Source organism: Kogia breviceps, chromosome 10, assembly GCF_026419965.1.
Source record: "Kogia breviceps isolate mKogBre1 chromosome 10, mKogBre1 haplotype 1, whole genome shotgun sequence".
Classification (NCBI taxonomy): domain Eukaryota; kingdom Metazoa; phylum Chordata; class Mammalia; order Artiodactyla; family Physeteridae; genus Kogia; species Kogia breviceps.
This window is the reverse complement of record NC_081319.1, coordinates 1833724-1858256: the sequence shown is the minus strand read 5'-3', so window position 1 is coordinate 1858256 and position 24533 is coordinate 1833724. Positions and strand designations below refer to the sequence as shown.

General features: G+C 67.1%; 1 protein-coding gene across 4 annotated transcripts in view; it reads right to left on the bottom strand.

Annotated features, from left to right (window-relative positions):
• Positions 1-24533, bottom strand: part of EEFSEC (eukaryotic elongation factor, selenocysteine-tRNA specific) — a 223154-nt gene that overhangs the window by 76002 nt on the left and 122619 nt on the right. For 3 of the 4 annotated variants that reach the window (XR_010842431.1, XM_059076708.2, XM_067043321.1), the window contains exon 6: positions 19093-19249. The exons of the other annotated variant lie outside the window; for it this stretch is intronic. Coding sequence is in view for 2 of the 3 variants with exons in the window: in XM_059076708.2 (XP_058932691.1) it covers positions 19093-19249 (157 nt within the window). In the remaining variant the exon portion in view is untranslated. The remainder of the gene's footprint in view (positions 1-19092; positions 19250-24533) is intronic. 4 annotated transcript variants of the gene reach the window in all.

Here is a 24533-nt window from a genome sequence, read left to right as displayed (position 1 = left end):
AGGCCGCCGCGTCCCCAGAGAGGGCACTCACTTCTAGTCCACACGCAGAGGCTCCGCCGGCCAGGAGAGCCAGCGGCTGCGTGTCCAGAGCCGGCGGGGAGTCAAGAGGGGCACAAGGCGGCGGACACCACCCCCCCCCGCCCCGCGCACCCGGTGCACCTGCTGTGCCTCTGCCGTCACGGGAGGGGTGTCCTCCCTGGCCCAGTCTCGCCTGGGCGCCGGCCTGCTCCCGAGAAGGGGAGCCGGCGGAAGCTCCCGTTGCGCTTCAGTGCAGGGAGGACCCTGGCCGTCCCGTCCCCCGGGCCCTCCGCGTGCTTGCGGAGAACGGAGCCCTGAGGAGGTCAGCGCCTCACGTGAGGCCCCACGGTCAGTCGGGAAGAGCCAGGATTGGAACTCCGGCCACATCTGGTGGCAAACGTGTGCTGCTGCCACCCAGCCCATCCCTCGGGGCGCCCACCCGAAGCAGGCTCTGGAAAACGGCTCTGCAGAGGAAGCGAGACTGGGAGAGCACTGGGAATCGGCCCTGCAGCTGCTGGACGTTTGCAAAGGTGACCGGGCGGCTGGTTCAAGGGACAACCGTAGAGTCAGCGGGGACGGCCCTGCTCGCTGCACGAGGGACTCGGTCTCCCTCTCCACCGCCCACCTCAAAGCCCGAGTTCCCTGGGGAGGCGGAGCTCCAGGACGCCGGGGCCAAGGGGAGCCGCCCTCCTGCTGGACAGCCTGGTGTCGGATCGCAGGCCGCTGGGGTCGGGCGTGGGGCGTGGGAAAGGCCCCGGGGCAGCCCTCAGGCAAGCGCTGCTCCTGCAGGTGTGTCTCCGACTCCCCGGCCTCCCTTCTGCGGGAAGGCGGCTGGCACCAGACCCTGACAAATGGCACGGGCAGCCCGTCTCCCTCCGGTGCCAGGAGGTCTGACGGCTGAAGAGGCGCGGGGCTCCCCGGCGTCTGCGCCCCGCCGGGGAGACAGGCGTGGTCCAATCGGCGGCCCATCTCGCCCGCGACGGCTCCCGTTACACAGAGCGCACACCTCGCGCTGCCCAAAGCAGGCAGAGCTGGAAAATCTATCTGGCGCTGGCGAAGACGAGGCCATTTAATTGCTTTTCTGGGATGGCCAGCCTTGCCTTGTCTGCCTCCGCTCCGTGACGGGGTGGCCTGAATGCCGACGAGCCGAGACCGTCTGCTGGGGCGGCCATGCCGTGGGGATACGTGGCAGTGCCACCGGGGGAGCCACCTTGTTTTGTGGTGGCCTTTCCCCTCAGGCAAGTGGCAAGTGGTGTGAAGTGAGGGCAGGTCAGGGTGTCGGGGGCTCCACAGAATTCTGCAGGCCTGGGAGACGATGGGGGGCCTGCCTGCCGGAGTGTGTCCCGAGAAGGGGCAGGCAGTAAACAAGGCAGCAAGGTAGGCAGAGAGCCACCCGGGCCACCAGGGAAATAACGCCGAGGGCCAGCTGCTCCGGGAGGAACCGGGGCGGGACTGGGGGGATCTGGGGCTGGAGATCAGGGGCCGGCCACGTGGAGATGCTGGGTGAGGGTCTGCAGGCAGAGAGCCTGAGCGCCGAGTCCCGGGTGGCGTGAGCGTGGTGCTCGAGGACAGAGAGCACGTGTGGCCGTGTGCTGGTGGGGCTGCAGGGCCAGGGCCCTGGGGTAACCGTGGCCACGAGGCGCCCCGTGTGCTGGGCCCGTGGGAGCCCAGCCAGGGAGGGTCTCAGGCCCTTGCTCACCCCCCCGGGAGGCCACGGATTCTGCCGCCGCTGTTGCATCAAGCATCCCTGCTCTGCATCCCTGCCGCCCGGCCCCACACAGGAGGCCTCCGTGGCGCTGCCCTGGGGGACCACCGCGCTGGTCTCCTCCCTAGTCCCACCCCCAGGGGCGGAGGGGCCGCGCTGAGGCACGTGTGGCTGTCCCGGCTTTTGGTTCCACCCATGGGACAGAGTCTCTCCTCTCACTTGGCATCCGAGGTCCTGAGTGTCACCCAGCAGGGGCCTCCCTGTATCCTCTGCCACATCGTGGGCTCTCTGCTCCAGCCAGCAGACTTACAGCAGAGCCTCGGAACCTGCTCCGTTCTCCTGGAACACCCTCCCCGGCCCTCTCTGTCTGGCCAACTGCTACTCGGCCGCTGCCCCACGGGAAGGCTTCCCCGCCCCGGCCCTGGCTGGCGGGATCCCTCCTGGAGCCCCGTTCCGCAGGAGTTTTGCTTTGCGTCTGCTCCGCAGCGGCCTGTCTGGGAGTTAGGACCGCGGGCACAGGGCCTGGCCTGCGGTACAGGGAGGATGTGCTGGACAAAGACACAGAGAATGAGTGGGGTCTCGCGTGGGCGTGCAGGGCAAGGGAGGGAGACCCAGCAGCGGAGCCGTGCCTCCAGGACCGGGAAAACTCGTCTGCACGCCAGTGGCCCAGGCAGAAGCTGGGCCTAGAGAGCAGGCCCCCTGCCCCACGTGACCTGGAGCCTGGTGGGGTGGGCACGAGGATAGAGTTGCTGCAGGTTTCAAGTTCACGCTGTCCCCGCAGTCCCACGGGGCTCACAGGCGTCCCTGCTTTTACTCCCTAACCCTCAGGACTCTTGGAGCCCAGCGGCCCCGCTCCACCCCCCGACCAGCCCAGACCCCGGGGTGTGGGGGGGGGAGGGCCGGCATGACCCGGGGGGTGACGCTGCTACCCGTGGCTTCCCTTGGGGACACTCTCCCAGGGCCGGGCTGGCCTTTCTCACCGAGCGCCAGCTCCACACAAAGGCACAATGGGCTGGAGGCCGCTGGGCCCTGGCTCGGGCTCGGGTAATCAGGCAGGAATGCGGGCAGCGCGCTGTTTCCCAAGCCCCGGCCTTGGCTGTGCCGCCCCGGCGCGGCCGCGTCAAAGCCGGCAAATTGCCTCCAACCGCTGGCGTCGCTTTCATGTCGGGGGCCCGACTGGAAAAGCGGCCTCCACGCTGGTGGGTGGCTTGCGCCCTCGGGGGGGACGGAGCCCTGCAGGCAGCTTTTGGGGTCACTGGCCCCCTCGGTGGCCCCTCAGAGCTGTACCAGCTCCAGCCATCCCAGCGCAGCCCCTCCCACAGCAAAAGCAGCTTTGGAGAGAGCAGAAATGCAGGGCGGGGGGGGAGCCGGGGTACAGGGGGGCCCTTTGGGGAGTCAGCATCCCGGGGATGACGGGTGGCTGAGGAGCACAGAGGGCCGCAGCCAGCGGCCGGGCTGGGGGCTGGGTGGTCATGAAGGGCCTTGAATTCAGCCAGAGCCGGCCCTGGGCCGGATGCCCGCCCTGGGGGCAGTGTGGCTGAGGCCCCGCAAGCTGGGCCTGCGCGGAGCTTGGCTCTGATGGAGCTGGCAGGGCGGAGCGGCCCAAGGAGGACAGGCAGCCTGGTTTTCGGCGAAACGCCCGGAGGCGAGCGCGGTGCAGGGCGGGCCTAGCGGGTTAGGGAGAGCTGGGCTGGCGACCAGTGGCCCCTCGGGCCGCCGGGGCACCGGTCGGCTCCCTTCCTGTGGAACCCCCCGAACTTTGGGGTGACGGCAGCTTTGGAACCCCTGCCATGGCTTTGCAGGCCACGGTTTCTCGTGCTCATCCTCGGGAGCCCGAAGCGCGGCCGTGGGGGGGGCGGGGACAGCAGCCTGGTTTTCCCTCCTTTCTCTTCCTGCTACGGATCCCATATGTAAACAAAGATGCAATTTGCTTTAAAAAGATAAGGTGATTAAGTTTTTATCAGACGTGTGCTCCGCTGTCCCCACAACAAAGGGAATTAGGAGAGGCGGCGACAGGCAGGCCCTTCCCCGGAGCTGTCCCGTCTGAGGCCGCCAGCGCGCACTCCACGGGCTCCACGTGGCCCCTTTGATGGGCGGAGACGAGGCGGTGGGCGCCCGCACCCCCATTTTGATGTCTTAATGTTGCCTAATTCCTCCTTTAATTTATATTAAGCTTCTTAGCGGCAATGATGAATTCTTCAAAAACAAAAAAGGGCCCTTTGCAGAAATCTTTCCCACACCATGTAAATTGAAATTATAAGGCAGCCGAGGCTTTGGAGACTGGGGGCGTGCGGGGAGTGAAAACCAGGGCGTTGCGTGGAAGGAAGGATTTTGTTTTAAGGCAAGAAACAAAACGATTCTGAAATAGGAAATGACTTGGTCTTGAGAATCAGACAGAGGCTCACCTACAGGGTGACGGCCCGGGCAGAGGAGCGTCCGTTGTCACTTGGAAGGGGCGCAGCTGGTGCGGGGCTGCAGGGGCGTGGGACGGGCCCCACCCTGTTCAGCGCCGGCCGGCAGGCCAGCCCGGCGTGACACCCCCTCGGGCTGGGGCCGCACCCCCTCAGGTGGCCGGGGGGCGGTCAGAGCTCACCACCTCTCACCCAGGGCCGCTCCCCGGAGCGGCGTCCCCAGGACCCCTGCCTCGGCGCCCCACGGGCCCTGCAGGAGCAGGCCCCGGACCGGCCTCCCGGCAGCAGCCTCCAGGCCCTCTTGCCGGCTCTCTCTTCTGACCCGCCCCTGGGTCGGCTGCCAGAGATCCTTCCAGAACAAAGACCTGGTCAACCCCCTCGGCTCAGAAACCTCCAGCGGTTCGTTCCTCAGGCGGGCGTCCAAGTTCCTCTAACCGGGCCCTGGCCAAGTGCCTCCGGCACACCCCGCGCTTCCTCACTCACCCACTCGCCCCCACACAGGCCCCCGCGCCCCGCCCCGCCCGCCTCCGCACCCGTGCCCCCTCGGCCTGAGGTGTCCGTGATGCCTGCCTACCCGGCAAAGCCCACCCCTGCTTGCGTCTCGGCGGAGCTGAGCGTCTGGCTCTGGCTCCCCTGAAGCCTTCCAGGCCTCCCTCCTCCAGGACCACTGAGGCCCTCTACACTGTCCCACGTCCAGAACCGGTGTCCCCAGGAGACGGGGTACGGCCTGCAGCCACGCCAGCATTTCCGGGAAGGGGGACCCTGGCCACCTGGCACAGCTGCCCTGTCCCATCTGCCAGGGCCCCACGCCCCGGGGAATCAGAGCCGCCCACCCGTCCGCCTGGCTCCCGTCACCCTCCCACAGCTGGCGGCCGAGCTGGCCCCCTCGGCACGTGGGGACCCGGACACCGGACAGGTGCAAAAGCAGACGGCCGCGGGGGTGGCGCCTGCCCAGAGGGGATGGGGTAGGTGTCCCAGGAGGGAGGGCGGGCCGGGCAGGGTGGGACCCTGCTGACCCTGCCCGAGAGGCAGTGCCCAGGGGGAGGCTTTCCGGCTGGCCCTCGGGCTGAGGCCTGACCAAGCCTCCGGGCGGGGAAGGCGGCCTGGAGCACGGGGCCTGGGCCCTGCCGGGCCGCGCCTGCCGCCACCGCCACCGCCACCGCTTGGCTGGCGCCCTCCTCGGCACGCCGCCCAGCCAGGAGCGTTCAGCGTCTCCTGCGAGCCTCCAGATGTCCTTTCCAGGCACGGGAGGTGGCTGTCCAGGTCACACGGCTAGTCGGGCCCATGGCCTTAGCAAGCCACGCCCCCCGCCGCCTGCCTCGGGCCCGGCCAGTCCAGCACGCTGCTGCTTCTCACTGGCTACACAGCGGAAGGGCCGGGCGGGGCGCAGGGGTGCGGGGCAGAGGGCGCAAGGCGAGGGCGCGCCTGGGGGCGCCCGGCCCGGGCAGCGTGAGCCGGCCCCACGCGGACTGTCCCCAGGCGCTTCCAGGGACGAGGCCTCGGTGCCGTCGAGCTCTGGGTCTCGACGGGACCGCTGGACCTCGCACACTGCCCACAGAGGCTGGAGGTGGACTCCACGGCGGGCGGGGGGCAGGTGGGTCCGAAGTGCAGAGACCGGCTTCCGTGAGGCACACCTGGCGCGGACGGCCCGAGGGTGGGCACAGCCAGCTCTCCACGGTCGCGAGGACCCCGACAGTGACCCCGGCTAACGCCCACGGGGCCCCAACCACGCGCAGGCGCTGCTCCCGGCGCCTCAGGATAGCAGGGCCCTCGACCTCACACCGTGTCCCGGGGGCACCCTGCGCACTAGGAAGCTGGCACGAGGTCGCCAGCAGTGAGCACGAGGTCACAGCCAGGACGCAGCGGGCTGAGCTCCAGGGCCCTCCACCCGGCCAGGGCCTGGCCCGCGACCCCACCCCTCACCGACCACGGCTCTCCGAGGGCAGAGCCCGGCCCAGGAAGGAGGGGAGAAGAGCTGTGCGTGCCTCACCTCACGCGAGGGAGGCACGCCGTCCGTGCCACCGTCCAGAGGCGGAAGCTGAGGCCCCGGGCTGTGAAGGACTCACGCAGGGTCACGCGGCTAGCGGCAGAGAAGTGACCCGAGCCCTCAGTAGTACCTGGAGCCCCAGCTCTCCTCTGGGTGGTGGGAGGACGGGGCCACCTCTTCTCTATGACGGCACCACAGAGGGTCACCTCGCTGCTGGCCCCGACGGCGCGCTGACCCTGCCGGGGACGCACACACGCACACACACACGTCTCTGGAACGGGGGCACCCCCGCAGGGCAGGGGCCATCCGTCCGGAGGTTCTGTTCAGCTCCTGGTGGCCGCCGCGGCAGCTCAGTGAGCAGGCCGCGGTGAGAGCCGGCCGGGCGGGGATGCAGCTCCGAGCCCACAGCCCGGCGTGGACGTGGCGGCCTGACCGGCCTGCTCGCAGCAGAGGCGTCCTCCTGGCTCGGGACGAGGAATTTGGGGCTAAGCTACGCGAGGGCCCTGCCTTCGGGAGCCCACCCTGCTCCTGGACACCCGACCTGCCCCCACGGACTGCAAGGACTCTCCCCTCCTGCCGGGGCCTCCTCCACCGACAGCCCCCGGAGGCTGGCGAGGGAGGTCACGGGTCCTGGCGGCCGCAAGGACACTGTCCCCACAGTGAGGAGGCTGAATTTTAACACTGCAAACTCTCCCTAACTGCATGCACTCTTTAACAGCAGTTAATCTTCAATTAAAATACCTAGGGCAGAAACCAAGGTAACTGGTTTAAAACGTAGAGCTTATTGACAATAAAACTCTTCCTCGCACTGCTTTTCTTTAAAAAAAAATTCCACATATTAAAAAGGTCCTTTTTATGACTCGGGCAAAAAGCCCTGACCCGGAATCACGAAGGGTCACGAAGGTCCGGGGGGCAGCCGCCTCCCAGGGCCCGTGTGCGGCGGCCTGATTACACGTCAGCCCCGTTTCCAGTGCGATGGCAGCGGCGGCGGCGCCAGGGCTGGCCATCCTCTCCGGTGACAGGGAAGGGCGGGGGGCGAGCCTCTGGTCCCCATCCACACTCTGGCTTTGACAGCCGCAAGCTCTGGCAGTTTACCGCTCCCTGACCTGCAGGCTGCGGCCGGGGCGAGCGCGGCTGCCCTCCCTGCACGGTCACACGGGAGCGCGGGCACGGGCGCAGCCCCTCACGGGCAGAGCCGGGCTTGCTAGCGCCCGGCGGGCTCAGGGGAGGCGGGTGTGAGGGCCGACCCCCCACCGCCCGACCCAGTGACACCGGCGTGCCGCCGAGGCCGGCTCGACGCCATCCGTCCGACAGCCATCTGCCGTGCGTCCGCCAGGTCCCAGCGGGGCAGCCCCACGCCGGCTCCCTCCACGGCAGCCCTCGCGCCCACGTGGCCACGCGGGTCCCCGGCCCGCAGCGCAGGGCCAGGCGCAGAGCAGGTGCCGCAGGTGGCGTCACCAGCCGATGCTCACCGCGCTCTGCCCCTCCCCCCACGCCGCGCACTGTCCCCGACCCGGGGCTCCCTGAAGGCACGACGGGGACGGAGCACCCGCCTGGCTCGGCACCGTCCCCCGCGGCTGCTGACGGGCTGGCGCGGACCCTCGCCACCGGCGCGCGTCCCCCTCCTTCCAAGACGCCGTCCCGGGCTCTGCCCTGGGCGGGATTCAGTCTGTGTGTGGCTCAGCGCTCTCGCTGCGGCTGGGCGGCGGGGGGTGTGCTACGTGTGGGAGCCTGTGCCCGCATCTGAGGAGGGCCCAGCCTCAGCCCGGAGCGGGTCCAGCCAGGCGTCCCTGCCCTCAGGGGCCTGGGCCCGGGGTGCGGAGGACAGTGCCAGTGGGCCTGAGCTGGTGGCCCGGCCGGGTAGGCATCTCTCTGAGCTTCAGCCCCTGTCCCAGCCCCCTAGGCCCAGGGCCGGCTCCAGTGCCGGCTGTGCCCACCGGACAGGGCTCGGTCCAGGCTGCAGCGCCCGGAAGGGCACAGGCCCTCCCTCTTGGTCCCCCCGGGAATCAGGAGGAACAGCCAAGCGCCCGGCTCTGCACGGATCAGCCGTGCGGCTTCACGCAAGCATATTCTGCCTCTCGGTGCCCGTCCCCTCATCCAAACAACGGGGCAACGGTAGAACACACTCTACAGGGTTGTCGTAACGCGCACGTGAGTTAACATGACACAGAACGCTTAGCACGGTGTCCAGCACAGAGCAAGTCTACGCAGCATGAACCACTTATTATCACACCACGATCCCCACCGCTGGGGTGTGTGCCGGGCACGCGTGACAGCACCGGGCCCCCGCCCTAGGCGTGGGGACACGGCCGTGTACAGGTTACCTCTGCCAGGGCGCGGACTTACAACCGACACGTGAAGGACATAGAGGGATGAGTGCAGGAGGTGCAGCGCAGCGACGGGGGACGTGCTGGGTCCTGGCGCGGGCGGCGTGAGAGGGGGCTTTGCTCAGGACCCACGTCGGGCAGGAGGGAGCTGGGGAGGAGCTGGGGGCTGTGCAAACCCTTCCTCGTCTCCACCACAGGCAGTGGCCCTCAGGAGGCAGCAGGGGCCCCGGCGGACCCCGAGCCGGCTTCCTCCTGCGGACGCTATGGGCTGGACTGACGCCCCTCCAGCGCTAGGCTGGGGCGGCAATGGGAAAAAAATAACAGAGTTACTTTTTCTCTCTTCCTCCTCCCTCGTTTTCTAGTTTCATCCTGGTGTGGCTGTGAGGGTACAGCGGGAGAGAGGGCAGGAGTTGAGAGCGGCAGGAATTTATGAGCTCAGAGAGCGGCTGCCTTTGGTGGGGTGGGGGGAGGGGGCTCCCTTTGCCAAAACAATATTTAATTTTTTTAAAGGCGGCTACAAAGCCATGATTAAGCTCAGGGCCCTAAAACAAGCCCATAAAATCGAAAAATATTTATCTGGAAGGGTGGCAAGTCCAATAAAAGTTTTATGAATGTTTTACAACTGCCCTGTCAGGAAGCTGGCCTCTCACTCACCCCCCTTCTGTGAAAAAACACAACACACACACAAGCACACTCGCGGACACAGGCTCGGACACACCCGCACAGATGCACGGCCCACGCAGCTCCCGCTGGCCCGGGGCTCTCAGGTGGGCCTGGGGCTGCGGGGAGAGGACCCCGACCGGGGGCCAGCCTGCACACCTCAGCTTTGGCACGCGCCCTCCTCCTGTGCCGTGGGCCCCGCTGGCGGCTGCAGTGTCTGCCCTTGGCGGGCAAGGCCCCGGGTCCTCCTGTGGACTCTGTGTGGCGGGGAAGTTGCACCTCGTTTTCCCAGGAGGGTCACCTCAAGGTCCAGGAGTTTCACAGGCAGCTTCCGACGTCTCTCCTCTGGCAGCCCCAGGGGCCACCGGAGGACCAAAGGCTGCCAGGTTTGTCATTCTTCGTAATCCGGGAAGTGGGTGTCGGGACCCCCGTTTTAGAGGAGAAGACGGACGTGCAAGGGCCTTGCCCGAGGTGACCCAGGCAACGGCTGCAGAGTCATAAGCTCAGCCTGGCCCTAGTGGCTTCTCCTGTCCCGAGGTAGCGGACCAAGGCCCAGCCTGGCCCTAGTGGCTTCTCCTGTCCCGAGGTAGTGGACCAAGGCCCCGCCGGCCTCGCCTGCTGCATCTCCCACCGCGCGCCCCGCCTGTGCCTGAGCCACAGGGCGCTTGCACGCACCTGCCCCCTGTGACTGTGAGTCACAGGCCCGGCCCCACACAGTGCTGCTTCCTCACAAGTGCTCCGGGTTCCTCCGGAGCGAGGCAGCTGCGCTTCCCCTATCCCCTGCCCGCGTCCTCCCCGGCTCCCGGCCTGTCTGGAGGTATGGCGCCCGCGAGGGCAGCGAGGAGCAACTCCTCCGGCCCCTGCGTCCCCAGCCCGAGCTGAGCCGAGGGCGCAGCACAGGGCGGGGAGCGGCGTGTGAAGGAGCCGGGCTCGGGTGGCTCCTCCGAGGTCCCCACCGGCCCTGGGCCGCCCATCCCGCCGCAGAGAAATCGCCCACCACCTGGGGCAAGGCCCAGCCCAGGGGCCACTTTCCAGCCATCGGCACTTGCCTTTGCGACCACAGAAGAGGCGGGCACTGGGCGGGGGCGGGGCGCCGGGAGGAGGCGCGCGCGGGTGCTCTCAGACGCCGGCTCGCCCATCCCCGCCCGCCCCCCTTCCCGGGGGAACACGACAGCCTCAAGACCTGTGACGTGACCTCCTGGGGGTCTGGCTCCAAGTTACGGGTGGCAAGTGGCTGCCAGCAGAGGTCGGACAGAGCAAACCAGGGGCCCAATATCCCATTCAACGCTGGGGGTTCGCTTCACCCCCAGCTCTGCTCTGCAGGGGAGGATTCCTGCAGAGGCCTGATACTTAGGGCTGACCCTGCACCTCTAAGAAACCAGGCGGAGGACAAGCTGCTCTGAAAGTCCAGCGGCTGCATCCTTCGGGTGGCGAGAGACGGGCCACGAGGGAGGCGCGGGCTGAAGGGGTGACGGGGAGGAGAGGCGGGCGGGGCCTCACCCCATGCCAGGACGAGACGAGCAGGCCTCCCGGTGCCCACGCGGGGAAACGCTGCGAGGCAGGGAGACGCGGGAACAGCCCACCCGTGCTCACACGGGTGACAGGTGCGCGGGCTGCGGGACAACACACCGCAGTCAGGTGAGTCAACTAGGACCCCGCCGGGGGCGCAGGTTCTGAAACGGAAGCAGCAAGGGCTCTAGCGCCCCCGGGTCAGTGCGAGACCAAAAACGGAGCCACTGAAACCGCAGCAACGCCACCTCTGTTAGGGACACAACCTCAGGCCGGGAGAGTACGGGGCCGCACGGGGAGGGGTGTCACCCGTGGGAGAGCGGTGGGGCTCTCGCGTCGTCCCCAAGTTCTTGAGAGACAGAGAGAGAGAGAGAGAGAGAGAGGGTTGAGCACGTGAGGGCATGTTCACATCTGTTTGATCTCGGTGGTTGCAGGGGTGTCTCTTCTGTTCTGTGCGGCCAAAGTTTTCCCAAGCTTCCCAAAAAAGCAAGATCAAACGCTGATTCAACAAAAAGAGAAGGAGGTACAGGGGACCCACCATGCTGTGGCAGTCTGTCCACCGGGGACGAGGATGAGAGCTGCCACCACACACGCTGCCCGAGACACGCCAGAGGCTCTGGACTCGTCACTGGGACCCCCTGGGACGCAGCACACGGTCTGAGAGCCGTGATGGAGAAGCAGTGGGCACCGCGGGGACACGGACAGGCGGACCTCGGCCGGGGTCTGGGCAGGGAAAGAGGACACTCCCCAGCCCCCGGCTCCTCGCGCTGGGACTGGGCCCCAGGCCCGCTAGGCACACGCCGGTGGCCTCTTCCTGGAGGCCCCGCCCTCACGGGGGCCACGCGGAGGCCCTGGCACGGCCCATGTGGGCGACGAGGGGCCATGCCCAGGGTGAGGCTGGCCGGCAGATGGTTTCTGTACACTGTGCCGTGTTTATGTTAATTGCAGATATTTTTAACGTATTGTGTTACTCCATCCGTCTTCGTGAACGGTCCGTCTTGTAAAATTCTTTTAATGATGTTATTTTTTCTTGCCTATCTTCACCATCTACAATTATGTATAATATCATTGTCTTTGTTTCAAATACTGGGTATAAACATTGTCGTAACAGTTCTTCGATGGGGTTCATATAATTTTTACAATTGCTTCGACATGCTCCAGTGGCCGAAGGGGAGGAGGCTGGCCGCGCTTTGGGGGGAGAAAAGACACCCCAAGCGCTCCCTGCCCTTGCTGAGGGTCCCCCTCCATCAGGCTGGCTTCCAGGAAGGGCAGCAGCGGGCGGCTGGCAGCCCGAGCTGGCTCTGCTCTGGGTTTCAGAGCTGCTTACCCCACGGACGGGGGGCTGAAAGCCACAGAGGCCACTGTCGGGTGAGACGCCAGCGCGAGAGACGGATGGTCTGTTTTCATTTTACAGGGATTTTCTGAAACCTCGACTTTCACCCCTCAACTCTCTCCAACCCGCTTTTCTCCCGACCGAGCTGCTTTCCGGAGTCTCCGTGGCCGGCCGGTGACAGGACCTGGGGGAGGCCAGTGACCGCCTGGGGAGGGTCCCCTCAGCTCAGGGTCGCTGCCCCGACAAAGCCGCCTTCGGGCCCCCGTGGGGCTGAAGTGGGCCGGGCTGTCCGGGCAGAAGGCAGCCGTCGGAGTGAGCCGGGCCTCAGCTGGGTGGCCGCCGGCCAGGGGCTGGGGACACAGGGCAGCCGGAGGCTCCCGCCCCGCCTGCTCTCCGGAGCCCGCTGTGAACTCTCCGGGGCTCCATGGGGGCTTGCAGCCTCCCTGGCCCACCGTCCTCACACGCCTCAGATCCTGGCCTCCTCTGGCCAAACCCCCTCAGTGCCCCCGGCCTGCAGCGAGCCCGGCCAGCCCCCCCGCCGGCCTCTCACTGAGCTCCCTCGCTCCCCTCTGAGCCGCCCGCCGGCTGGGGTGCAGCCCACCTGCCTCCCTTGGACGGTGCCGGCCCTCGGACGCAGGGCATGGGCCCAACACGGGCCCTGGCCTCGGGGCTCAGGGTGACCCATCCTTGCAGGCCCGGAGAGGGCCTCCAAGCCTCGGCTCCCTCCCACGGTCTCTCAGACGGTGGTGGCCTGGGCGGGCGGGGGGGGGGTCTGCCCCCGTGATACAGCTGGCCCGCCGGGGGACCAAGCAGCTGAGGGCGGCTGAGGGCGGGCCATGGGTCTGGGCTTACGTTTAGGACCCAGCCGGGGCCTGGCACCCAGGATCTGAGTTGGGCGGGGGAGTCTCCACGCCTTTGGCCCAGAGCTGTGGACCACCAGGCTCATTCAATGAAATTTGCGTGTCAAAAGAAAAATAAAAAGGTAAAAAGTCTCCCACAGTCCCATCGATAATGTTTTCACCTGGTTTCTTCTTTCTTTTCTCCGCAAAGCTTCTTTTTACGTGGTCGAGAGGACACGGCACGTACAACTTCATGTTCTGATTCTTTTCAAAGATGACTTTGAACGTCAGCTGCGGCTGCCTTCACCTGCTCACACCCACATCACCCACGCGGGGAAGCTGGGGCTCTTCCAGGGGACACTACCACCAGATGCGGGGCGCGCTCCTCACCCCAAGTCCTCCTCCAGGGAAGGGCGCTGCAGGGCACTCCCGGGAACGCCGGGGAAACCAGACAATGGACCGTACCTCGGTCTCCAGCCAGGGTGGACCGTGGCTGCGTGGGAGACGCCCAGTCCTCAGGGGCGCGAGATGAAGTGCGGGGGCAGCTGCACCTCCACAGCCAGCGTCCGGGCGGGTCAGCACATGGAGAGCAAACGTGACAAAGTGCCAACAGCTGTGTAACCCGAGGAACGCGAGTGTTCAGTAAACTCTTCTTTCAACTTTTCCATGCGCTTGGAGTTACTCAAAAACTTGGGAAGAAAAACCCTCACAAAAACCCACCTTCCAGTCGAGGAAACCGAGCTCAGAATCCAGCCAGGATTTCAGCTCGGGTCTGGTGGGCTCCAGAGCTCTTGCTCTCTGAAGGCGCCCTGCTTCCGACCTCCCCGACGGGCGGGGGTGTCAAGCCCGCACAAAGCCCAGCCTGCCAGTATTTTCAGTAGAAGCCGGGGCAGCCCTGGCGGGGGCCGCCCCCGGGGAGGAGTCGAGTCCCAAGCACAGGTTCCTGAGGTTGCCCAAGAATCCACTCCAAGCAGAGTCTGCAGGCACGAGCGGGTGGTTGGCTGGGGACGTGTGTGGGGAGAGCGCAGTTTACAGGAAAGGAAAACGAGCTTCATTTTAAACCTCAGAGGGAACATGCAGCCCAAAGGCCCGTCGTCCAAAGGCCTATTTATGGGAACCCGACAGTACCCAGGGCCAGGACTCCTTGCAGCCCCTCCCCCTGGCACCAGGTTGAGTGTCCACTTTCCCTCCTCACTGGGTTCCCAGAAGCCTCTCAGTGGAGCAGCGCCCATGAGAAGCGCCCACTTCCGTCTGGGGACTCCAGGGTCTGCTGGGCCAGGCGTCCAGATCCTCTGGGCCTCCACGTACCCTTCAGGGAAGCGGGGCGAGGGCCGCAGCAGGAGGAAGAGGTAGCCTGTCGAGGGCCTGGACTGACGGAGGCCAGATACGGGGCCCGTGTGTGAGGACAGGGAGATGTCACGCAAAGACCCCGATTCTCAGACTCTCCTGAGAAACAGGACGACCTGACTCTACCGGGCTGTGCCGTGTGGAGCTGAGTGGCGGCTGTGACCACGGGACCCGTGCCCGGCGGGGCCTGCGCTCCCAGGACCGGACGCACACACGGCGGGCCACCAGGGCGGCTCTGTGCGCTGGCCTCGTCCTCACGGCCCCTCGCAACTGGATGACCAGCCCCATCTCACCAGAGGGAAATGGAGGCTCTGAATGCAGTGAGCTGTCCTCCTGAGCGGGGTCGGAACGTGGGCGGCCTGTGAGGAGGCGGCCCGGCCCCCACGGTCCTCAGCTGAGCGACCACATCCAGAGACCACTGTCCGCCACCTGGACAGTGGCTCTTGCTTAAGCTCCTCTTTCTTAAAAATAAACCACAGGGGGGCTTCCCTGGTGGCGCAGCGGTTGGGGGTCCGCCTGCCGACACGGGGGACGCGGGTTCGTGCCCCGGGCCGGGAGGATCCCGTGTGTCGTGGAGCGGCTGGGCCCGTGAGCCGAGGCCGCTGGGCCTGCACGTCCGGAGCCTGCGCTCCGCAGCGGGAGAGGCCGCAGCAGTGAGAGGCCCGCGTACCGCAAAAAAAAATTTAAATAAATAAAATAAAAATACATAAAAAAATAAACCACAGGGACTTCCCTGGTGGCGCAGTGGTTAAGAATCCGCCTGCCAATGCAGGGGACACAGGTTTGAGCTGTGGTCCGGGAAGATCCCACGTGCCGCGGAGCAACTAAGCCTGTGTGCCACAACTACCGAGCCTGCGCTCTAGAGCCCGTGCTCCCAACAAGAGAAGCCACCGCGTTGAGAAGCCCGCGCACCGCAACAAAGAGTAGCCCCCGCTTGCCGCAACTAGAGAAAAGCCCGGGCTCAGCAACGAAGACCCAACGCAGCCGAATATAAATAAATAAATAAACAAACCACAGACAGCTTCCCCCGATCTTGTTTGCACGGCTGTCCACCCCGACCTGCCGTAGCCGAGCTGGAGACGGGACCAGGTGTGAAGCCTGCGGACAGTCATAGAGGCCCAGCTCCAACCGCCCCCTCCTCCAGAGCTCGCCTGGGCTGCGGCCACCTCCCACGAGGGCTGGCCCTCGCGCTCCCGATGCCGCGAGGTGCAGGGCAAGGGCGTCTGCCCACAGCCCTGCTTCGCCGGACGCTGGGCCAAGCAGGCACGAGGCCAGGCTGGTGGTGGGCAGGGCTCCAGCCACGCTGCTAAGCTTGTCTAAAGGTCTCGTTCCCAAGGCTCAGTCTCCCTCCCGAAGACGTGCGACGGGGACGCAAGCGAACCTGGTCCCGAGCCCCGGACGCCCGGCTGGCGCCGGCTGGGGGTCGCCGCAGTGTCGTGGGGTCTCTGAGCTGGGCCTGCGGAGACAGGACAGGGCTCTCCTGTGGGTGTCGGGACCCAGGCTGGGGCTGCTGCAGGGCCGGCAGGACCCCGGGCAGCCCAGGCCAGAGAGCTGTCCGTCTGCTGCGCAGAGCTGCGCGTGTCCTTAGGGACACTGTGAGGACGGGGTGGTGACACCCGGTGGGGGCACTGAGAGCTGAGGCTGTGCTCCGCCCCGCGGGGAACCTCAGGACCACGCTGGCTCCCGACTCGGTGACCCGGGCCCGGCCCTCACGCCCTCCGCAGCCCCGGCTCGTGGCCCTTCCCACTTTTCTTGCTGTGCTTCCCAAACACGCCCACACACTCAGGCCTCGAGTGCGGCCTCCTCTGCCCCTCACGCTGGGCCTGAGGAGGTCCACGGATGGGGCAGGATTCTGTTTGAATGTCCCCGCCCCCGGGAAGCCCTCCTGGGCTTCCGACGCACACGACACAGACCTCACGGTCACTTGTGCACTGCAGCACACTTCTGCCGCCCCACTTCCCCTCCAGCCTTCCTTAAACCATCCTCCAGGGGGTCGTTTAAAACCACGAGTCAAATGAAGTCAGCCTCTTACTCGAGACCCGCCTCTGGGGGGCCTCCAGGCCCCGCTCCCCGAGCGGCCCCTGCCGCGTCTCCACGCCACCCCGTCCCCGCTCAGCTTGCTCACGCCCTTCGGGGCGCTGGCCTCACGGCGCAGGCACTCTGGGTCGCTCCGAGGCACCGGCAGAGGCCCACCCGACGCCAGCAGTGCGGGGCCGGGACAGAGGAAGGTTGTGGCCGGAGGAGCCGTCCCTGCCCAGCGACTTCCTCCCACCACCCTGTCACCAGCAGTGCTGCCCGGTGGGTCCCCAACTCGTCTTGTAGGGCTTCCGGCCCCCGGGCCTTACAAACGGAGACGACCCTTTTGCAGGGAGCCGTTGTGTGAACGTGGGGCCTTCCAACCAACCTTGAGGCCGCCCGGGACTTTCTGGGAGGGCTCCCTGGGCGTCAGGGTGGGGCTGTCCCTCTAGCCCGTCTGGTTTCGAGGGTCAGGACCCTTGTCTCCGAAGCCAGCAGTGATGGCTCTGTAAGACACTGCTCCCTTATTGCGGCTCAGCTTGGACTCCTGAACCCGAGGCCCACGTGTCCTTCCCGAAATTCAAGTAGGAGTCACAAGTCACGATGGCCAGACCCAGCCCAGAGGCAGGTTTCGTTTAGTTCAGACAGTTTTAGTTTTCAATCAGGAAATTTTCCATAAAAATTGAACCAGATGAAGTCTGATTCCCGGGCCTGCGTCCCATCGCGTGGGAGCAGCGAGGCCCGAGCAGCGGTCCCTGCTGCCCCCACTCCCTGTCACCTGCCCCCGGCCTCCGACACCCCGGCTTGGCCCTGTGGGCCTCGCGCCCGAGGCGAGCGGCCCAGTGCGCCTGGGCCTGCGGGCGGGGCGGGGCAGGACTCCCAGAGGGCTCCTCAGTCGCCATCCAGGCCGCCTGTCCTGCAGAGCCAGTGCGAGGCCCGCACGCCACGCTCCACGCCGCCCCGTCCACGGTCTGCGGGCCCCAGACGCCCCCTGCTCCGGGGGCCGACAAGCGCGCGGCCCCGAAACCCCGGCTCCTGACCGGCTCGTCCCCGACTTGGGCCACAAGCCCCGCAGCTGCTCCGCCCGGCGCTGGACGTCCGGTTTACTGAAGATTCTTTCACAATTAGCACTTCAAAAAGGTTAAAAGTAATTCTTCAGGGGAGGGATGGCAGGAAAAGACAAGCCGCGGCGGTGGAGGGCAGGGAGGCCGGGAGTGGGAGGGGTGGGACGAAGGAATCTGACCAGTTATATTTAATAAGAAGCTTAAGAGCCACAGACAGGAAGCAGACGTATTAAAAGGCAACACTGACCTACGGCAGGAATGTGAACCCGGGTTGCCTGAAGCTGCGTCACCACCGGCCCCCTGCCCCACCCCAGCGCCCAGGGCCCCAAACACGCCCCCTCCCATGTTCCTGCTCTGGGACACCCAACTCTGGTCTGCCCGGGGCTAGAGGAAGGGGAGCAGGGCAAGGTCGGCACGATGCCGTCCACCCCGGGAGAGGACGTGGACGCCGCCCTCCGTCCCTCTGTGTGGACCAGCAGGGCCCCGAGGCCTGGTGGGCGAGCGCCCGGGGTGGGCCTCTCCCCGCAGGCAGCTTAGCTCTCGCCCCCCAGTGCCCAGAGGGCCCCGCGTGTGCAGGCTGGGGCCCTGGGGACGGAGCTCTGGACACAGGCCTGCACGTGCTCCCTGGGGCCCAGTCTGGCTGAAGTGACACCCAGGAGCAGCCAAGGGACGGCGGGGAGGACAGGATGGGAGCCCGAAGCCCAGTGTTGGGGCTGGCCTCCCGCGGGCACCCCTCCCTGCCCGGGGTCCCTCATCCGTGACGGGGCTCCCGCCTCGGTAGAGGCCTCAGGGCACAGTCACGCAGCCCAGGCCGCAGGAAGCGGGCCTCTGCCGCCCGCCGCCCTCCCTCGCGAGGCGCAGAGGGGGACTCACGAGGCAACGGCTGGGCCAGGCTCTCGGGAGGGGACCCTGCCTCCCAGCCGGGCGGGCACCACCCCACACGGAGAGTCTGCCGGGGGTGCCGTCCCAGGCCCCATGCCGACCAGACGCAGCCGCCGCAGCTTCCCATCCCCGAGTCCCGCAGCTCCAAGCAGCACAGCCGCACGTGGGTGTGAGGGCACGCGTGTGCACCGCACGGACCCGCTAACGGAAGCGCCCTCGGGCCTGTCGGCGAGGACAGGCCCCCGCCTCCGTGCCCCGCCCCGTCCCCGGGGCCTCCGCGTCTCCCTCTCTGCGAGCTCCCCTCGCCTGGCGTCCACGGGGCTCCCTCCCTCCCTGTGACCAGGCCCTACTCAGCTGTCCCTCTCCCCAGGACCTCCCCGGCTGCCCACGGCCCGCTCCCGCTCGGCTCACGGTCCACGCCTCCTGCACGGGTTCGCTCTGGCCCCGCCCCCGCCCCCGCCCACGGCCACGGCCACCACACCTGGCGCAGCGGGACCTCAGGAAGCTGGGCTGCGAGGGGTGACAGGGGCGGAGCTGAGGACACCTGGGAGCTGTGTCCCAGGGGCAGACGCGTACTTCGGCCCCGCCGTAGACAAGTCCCACCTCAAACCGAGCCGGAGGCAGGAAAGGAGGGGGCAACGCACGTTCTGGAAAACGCTCTGACTCCGGGGCCGCGTGCCAGCCCTGGTGGTCTCCCTCACCGACCGTGCCCCTCGGAACCGCCTGTTAGAGCAGCACCGTCCTGTCCACGCACAGGCCACGGGATGGTGCAGTGGGCGGTCGGACCAGATGCCGGGTCCACGCCAGGCTCCTCCAGGACACACACTGGCTTTCCAGCCACAGGTGGCCGGACCAGAAGCCACGACGCCACGTGGGCTGAGCCCGCGACGTTGGCATGGGCGGGCCTAGACCCTGAGCCGAGGGCCAGCGTTTGGGTGCCGTCGCCACCTTCCCTGCACGGCTCCCGTGAGCAGAAAGAAATGACCACACTCACCAGGGATGTGGACCTTGAACTTGCCACTCTGGCCGAAGGCGCCGGCAATGACCCCCAGCTCCCCGGTGGACAGGCGCACCTTGAGCCCCACGAAGAGCTGGATGTTGGTCTCCTTTCTGAACAGGGAGCGGCCGATCACACTGTAGTCGTCCGTCACCTGTGCCCACACCCAGCCCCGGAGAGGGCGTTAGTGCCTGGGAAAGGCTGGGCCGCCACCCGGCCCAGGCGGTCCGCCCGTGTCCCGGGCGACGCCCGGCCCCTCTCGCCACTCCCCCCTGCCACGGACGCCTGCCGGGCCTGGGCTGCACCGGGCCGGCTGTGGGCACTTGGTTGGCTGGACACGCTCGGCTCATCCACGTGGCACTTTCCCACCCGACAGATGGGAGGAGGAGGCACCGCCCACCCACGGCCACAGAGCCCACGGGCAGGGGTGACGAAGAGTCCGCAGCTGCCCGCCTCTGCGTGGCTGCCCGCCCGCCTGTCCCCAAGCTGGCAGTGCCCCTCAGGAAAGCCTTCCCGGCACTGCAGGCCGAGGGGATGGTGCCCACTCCCGAGGCTGCCCCCCCCCCCCCCAGCATGCCCCGCAGCGAGGAGGATCCGAGAAGCCGGCCTCTGCCGTCCCAGCCGGCACACGCACGCGTGTCCCAGCCTAGGGCCCCTCCCTGGGCTGGCCCACGTCCACCCCGCAGACCGCGGCCCCACCTCTGCGGCGCCCCCACGGCTCTCCCTGGCAGAGCCCCGTTTCCCCGGGCTCGCGGCTGCCCGTGTGGAGGCCCAGGCTGAGCGGAGGCACACGTGTGTCAGGAAGTTGGCCTGGGGCAGCCCTGGCTTCGCCATGAGCTGTGCTCCTCTGGAACCTTCTCCCAGGGGCAGGGGCTTGGGCTTGGGGTGGGCGATGTGTGAGTCCCCCCAGCCCTGGCCTCCGGCGGCTCAGGCGCAGGCCTCCCTGGACCTGCCTGGCTCCTCTCCGGGGCCTGCGCCAGGAAGGTGCCAGGCCTCTGTGCAGAGAGAAGGGAGGGGGGCGTGTGTGCACACGCGTGTGTAAAGGCCAGCTCCACCAGGCCTCAGAATGCCGGGTCCCGCTAGGGGGCCACGGGAGAGACTGGGGAGGCTTCCTCCTGCCCTCCCGGCCCCGGGCGCTGGCCTGGCGCAGCTGCATATGCAGTCCCACCAGGCACCAGCTCGGGCGGCCGCGTGGAGGCCGGACGCGCTGCCAGTGGTGGGACCTGCTCCCGGCGGCTCCCGGCGGCTCCCGGCAGCTCCCGGCGGCTCCCGGCGGCCCCCGGCGGCCAGGCTCAGAGACATCCTGCCTCTGCCCAAGATGCCACGATCTGGCCAAGGGCCAAACGGATGGATTGTTTTGAAAAGCAGAAACGGCACCGTTTACCCTAAAAACCTTTTGGAAAAACATATCCTATTCTGCTTGATTCATAGCGCTAGATAAAAGGTACGTGCGTTCCTCCTCTCCCCAGTGATGGATGAATCGGATACAGGCAACAATAAGCATAATCACTCCCACTTGCACGGCCCTGTGTAATTCACAGCCTCGCTCCCACACGAGAACTCCTCCTTGTCCTCCGGACCCACAGGGCTCCCCTCGCGGGCCAGACCCGGCTCTGCCCTCCGCACCGCACCGCCTGCGGGTGTCCCCGCTGCCGCTGCGGGGCATCCAGCGAGACTGCAGGGTGAACTGAATGGAGGCGGCTCCTCCGACCTCAGCACAGGGGAGTCGAGGCGAGCAGACGTCACCAGCCCCAAGTGGTGAAGGGTGGCCCCACCGCTTTCGCGGGACCCCCATCTGTACCCTCCGCCAGGACGGCCTGCACGCGGAGCTCTGTCCCAGCCTCGCCAGAAGCCCAGCCTGGTCCAGCAGGCGCCAGGACTTCGGCTGAACCGACCCAATGGTTCTGGACCAGCCGTTCCACGCTCCCCACAGCCAGAGGCTGGTCCCGAGGTCAGCCTGGCTGCTGAGGCTGCCTGTCTCTGGGAGGAGAGCCCCCGGAGACCCCCGACCCCCAGCCCCTCGGAGACCCCAGCCTGTGCGGACTGAGGCACCAGTGGGTCCCAACGAGCCCTCGCAGAGCCCTTGTCTGCAAGGGATTTCCACGGCCACTTTGCAGAGGTCAGAGCTGAGCTCAGGGACGAGATCTGAGCAGGTCGCGAATGCCAGAGCCAGGGGCGCAGTGGAAACTCAAAGCCCAGCTGGCCAGGCCTTTGCAACGTCCCCGCCGGAGTGTTCAGGACTGGCAGGGGTGGCAGGTGCACATGTCTGCGCCCCCAGAACACACCCCTCCAGGAGTTACAGGGGGTGGGGCCGTGAGAGGGGCTCGGCAGGCGGCTGCTGCAGGAGCCCTCAGCGAATGACGCTGGCCAGAGGGGAGGCCTGTCTGCAGTGCCGCAGGAAGACCCGAGGCGGCATGTGTCCTGGGCGGCGGGAGATGGTGAAGCTCGGCCCCTCCGTCTCCGGAACGTGCGTGCCCCTGACGGTTGCGCTCTTCTCCACGTGACTCTTCCAGCCAAGGCAGAGACCCCAGAGATCAGACACACCAGCACATCCAACAAGCGAAGACCTTCTGAGACGAGACGGAGGCTTTCCTTCTGCGCCCCCCCCCCCCCCGTGATGAGGAGCCAAAGGCAACGCGCCTGGAACCTGCGGGCGTCAGCTCCCCGGGAACCGTGCTCAGCCGCCACACAGTTACAGCCACGGCGCCGAGGGGAACGCGCACCGGCTGTGGGAGCCGTCCGCTTCGTCTCTCGGCCTTTGGCGGTTGGAGGCCGCGTTCCCCAAGCTCAGTCACTGCTGCTCACAGAGCCCGGGCTCTCGCCTCCACACCAGGCGAGTCCCCTCTGTCCCCGGCCTCTGAGTGGGGACTTGGCTGGCGGCGCACGTAATTATGTCGTTACACGTGTGTGTCTCTCTCAGGGCCGGCTGCCACGAAGAGGCTTGGGAGTTGCCCAAGTTCTGAAGCGACTATTCTAATTCAAATCGGAGAAGCGGCAGCAAGGAGACACGGGCAGCTGGCTGTGAAGCGGGGCCCCGAGCAGAGAGGGCTGGCAAGGCTGGGCCCGGATCCGTGTCCTCCAGCTCTGCAATCTGGGGCACGGGGCCTCTCTGAACCTCCGTTCCTTCCTCTGCGAAAGGCCGTTGCTAGGATGAGGGGTGTTGGTGCTGGCATTAACACCTGAGACCCGGTAGCAGGACAACTGCCCGGAGGCCAGAACCTCGATCAGCAGAATATGAGGCTGGGAGAAGGACGGAGGCAGTACCTGCGGCGGGGGCTCCTCTAGCGCACCCAGAGCCTCGAGAGCGCGTTACGCAGCCCTCGGAGGACGGGAGCCGGGGGAGACCTCTGCCGCGAATGGGCCCTCGGCGTCACCGGGAACACGACACCTCCCAGGTCCCTGGACAGCGATGCCCGGCCTCATCCATCCTTTTTGGCCTCAGAAACCAGGTGCCGAGGCTGCATCTTCTCCCCCAGCGCGGGGCGAGGCGGGTCCGACGCCCAAGTACACCGGGGGGCAACGATCCACCCCTTGTGATCTCCTGGTGCAAACCCAGGAACGGACGTTCGCCTGCACGTTGTTTCATTTGGTCAAGCGAGTTCCAGAGGCCCAGGCGGGGAGGCCTCGGGCGGCCGGGCTCTGGGCGTCCCCCAACGGCTCCCAGGCCGACCGGGCCGTCTTCCTCAAAACCGGGCCTGCCCAGCACCGAGCAGGCACCCGGCCTGGCAGTGACGAGCCCGGCGGCCCACGACCCCGACGCCCGGAGCCTCCCTCCCTGGTTCTGCTCCCGTCACCAGGCACCAACGCGGGCAAGGCCCCTGCCGGTGCTCACGAGGACGTACAAGTGCACCGTCCCCGGAGGCAGCTGCGTTCTCCTGGAGAAAAAGGGAGGCTAGCTCTCTGCTGGGCGCTCACCGCGTGCCAGGCTCGCGCTTCACGCCAGGCCCTCGCGTGCGCGGTCGCGTCAACTCCCCGTCGACTCCGTAAAAGAAGCGGCGGGTCCCGGGGGTGGGGGAGGGGGGTGACTGGCCCACGGCCGGGCCGGGGCAGCAGCACCTGCTCAGTATATCAGATCAGACCCAGAGCCGGCTCTCCCCACCGCGTCCAGCTGCCCCGAGCCTGCACCGACGCGGCAACAAAAAAGGCGATTTTCAAAGGGGGGCCGATCAGCATTCGGGCAGCTGAGGGAGAGTCTCGGCTAGCAGACGCTGTTTGGACGGCAGGAGAGAGGCCTGGGCTTGGGCCAGCACACTCGGGCAGCCGTCGGATTTCCCCAGGGGAGGGCCTGCTCAGCCTCTGCCGCAGGAAGAACTTCTGTTCCTTGAGCAGCCTGGGAGCGGAGTGCCGGGCAAGGGGCAGCAGAGCCGGCCGAGCGGCTGTGGCCGGACCGCAGCATCGCTTCCTCCAGGAGCTGCGGGGCCCAGCCCGCCGGACGGCGAGGAACCCGCGCTGACCAGAGGCAGTCGCGGGCCCGCCCGCACCCGGTGCCCCGGGCACATCCAACAAGCCATCGGCAGTGGAGCGGGGAGAGCTGGGAGCCGGCAGGCAGTGCCGCTTCAGACTTCAAAGCCGGCCAGTGTTCCCAGTGGCGTCTGCGTGTTTACCCTTGGTTGGGCAGAGGCCACAGGCTCCTCCTGCCATGCCCTCAGGCCTTCCCTGTCTGGTGCCAGTGGATGCCAGGCCCAGGGTGGCCGGCACGCCCGGCCTGACCCCACCACGGGGGAGAGAGAGGTGCAGCCGCGTGGTAGCCTGGGCCGCCGCGCCGCAAGGGAAGTCCAAGTGAACGGCGCTGAGCCCGGCTCTCTCCGCTGGCAGTTCACACACAGCGGCCTCCCCTCCTCCTACCGCCCTGAGAGGTGGGGAGCACGGCCCCCACTTTTGCAGCAAGGAAACTGAGGGGAAGAGACTCATCCGACGCCTGGCCTGCAGGGGACCGTCCCGCGCACGCTGGGTCCCTGTGGCCTTGGCGGGAGACCTGCCGTGCCCGGTCCTCTGCTCGGCTGCGCCCGCGTCCCCTGGCAGCCCCTGCCCAGCCCGCTGGCCTGCCTGTGCCCGCCACGCTTTGGGCCCACCATGCACGCGAGGGTGCGGTGCTGTCTTCACCCCGGCGGCCTGGAGAGGTGAGCGAGTGGGAGTCGGTGCAACACCTTCGTTCTCTGGTGATGTGGGTGGAACTGCGCAAGCTGCCGGGCCCACTGGGCCCGGGTTGTGGCAGCAGTCTGAGGCGTGGGGTGGGGCAGGGCATTTACTGTCCCAGGCATGAGCCCTCATTTGCCCACCTCCATCCATGTGATTGACTGATTGATTTTTGTTCGCGTTGGGTCTTCGTTGCTGTGCGCGGGCTTTCTCTAGTTGCGGCAAGCGGGGGCTACTCTTCGTTGCGGCGCGTGGGCTTCTCATTGTCGTGGCTTCTCTTGTTTGCGGAGCATGGGCTCTAG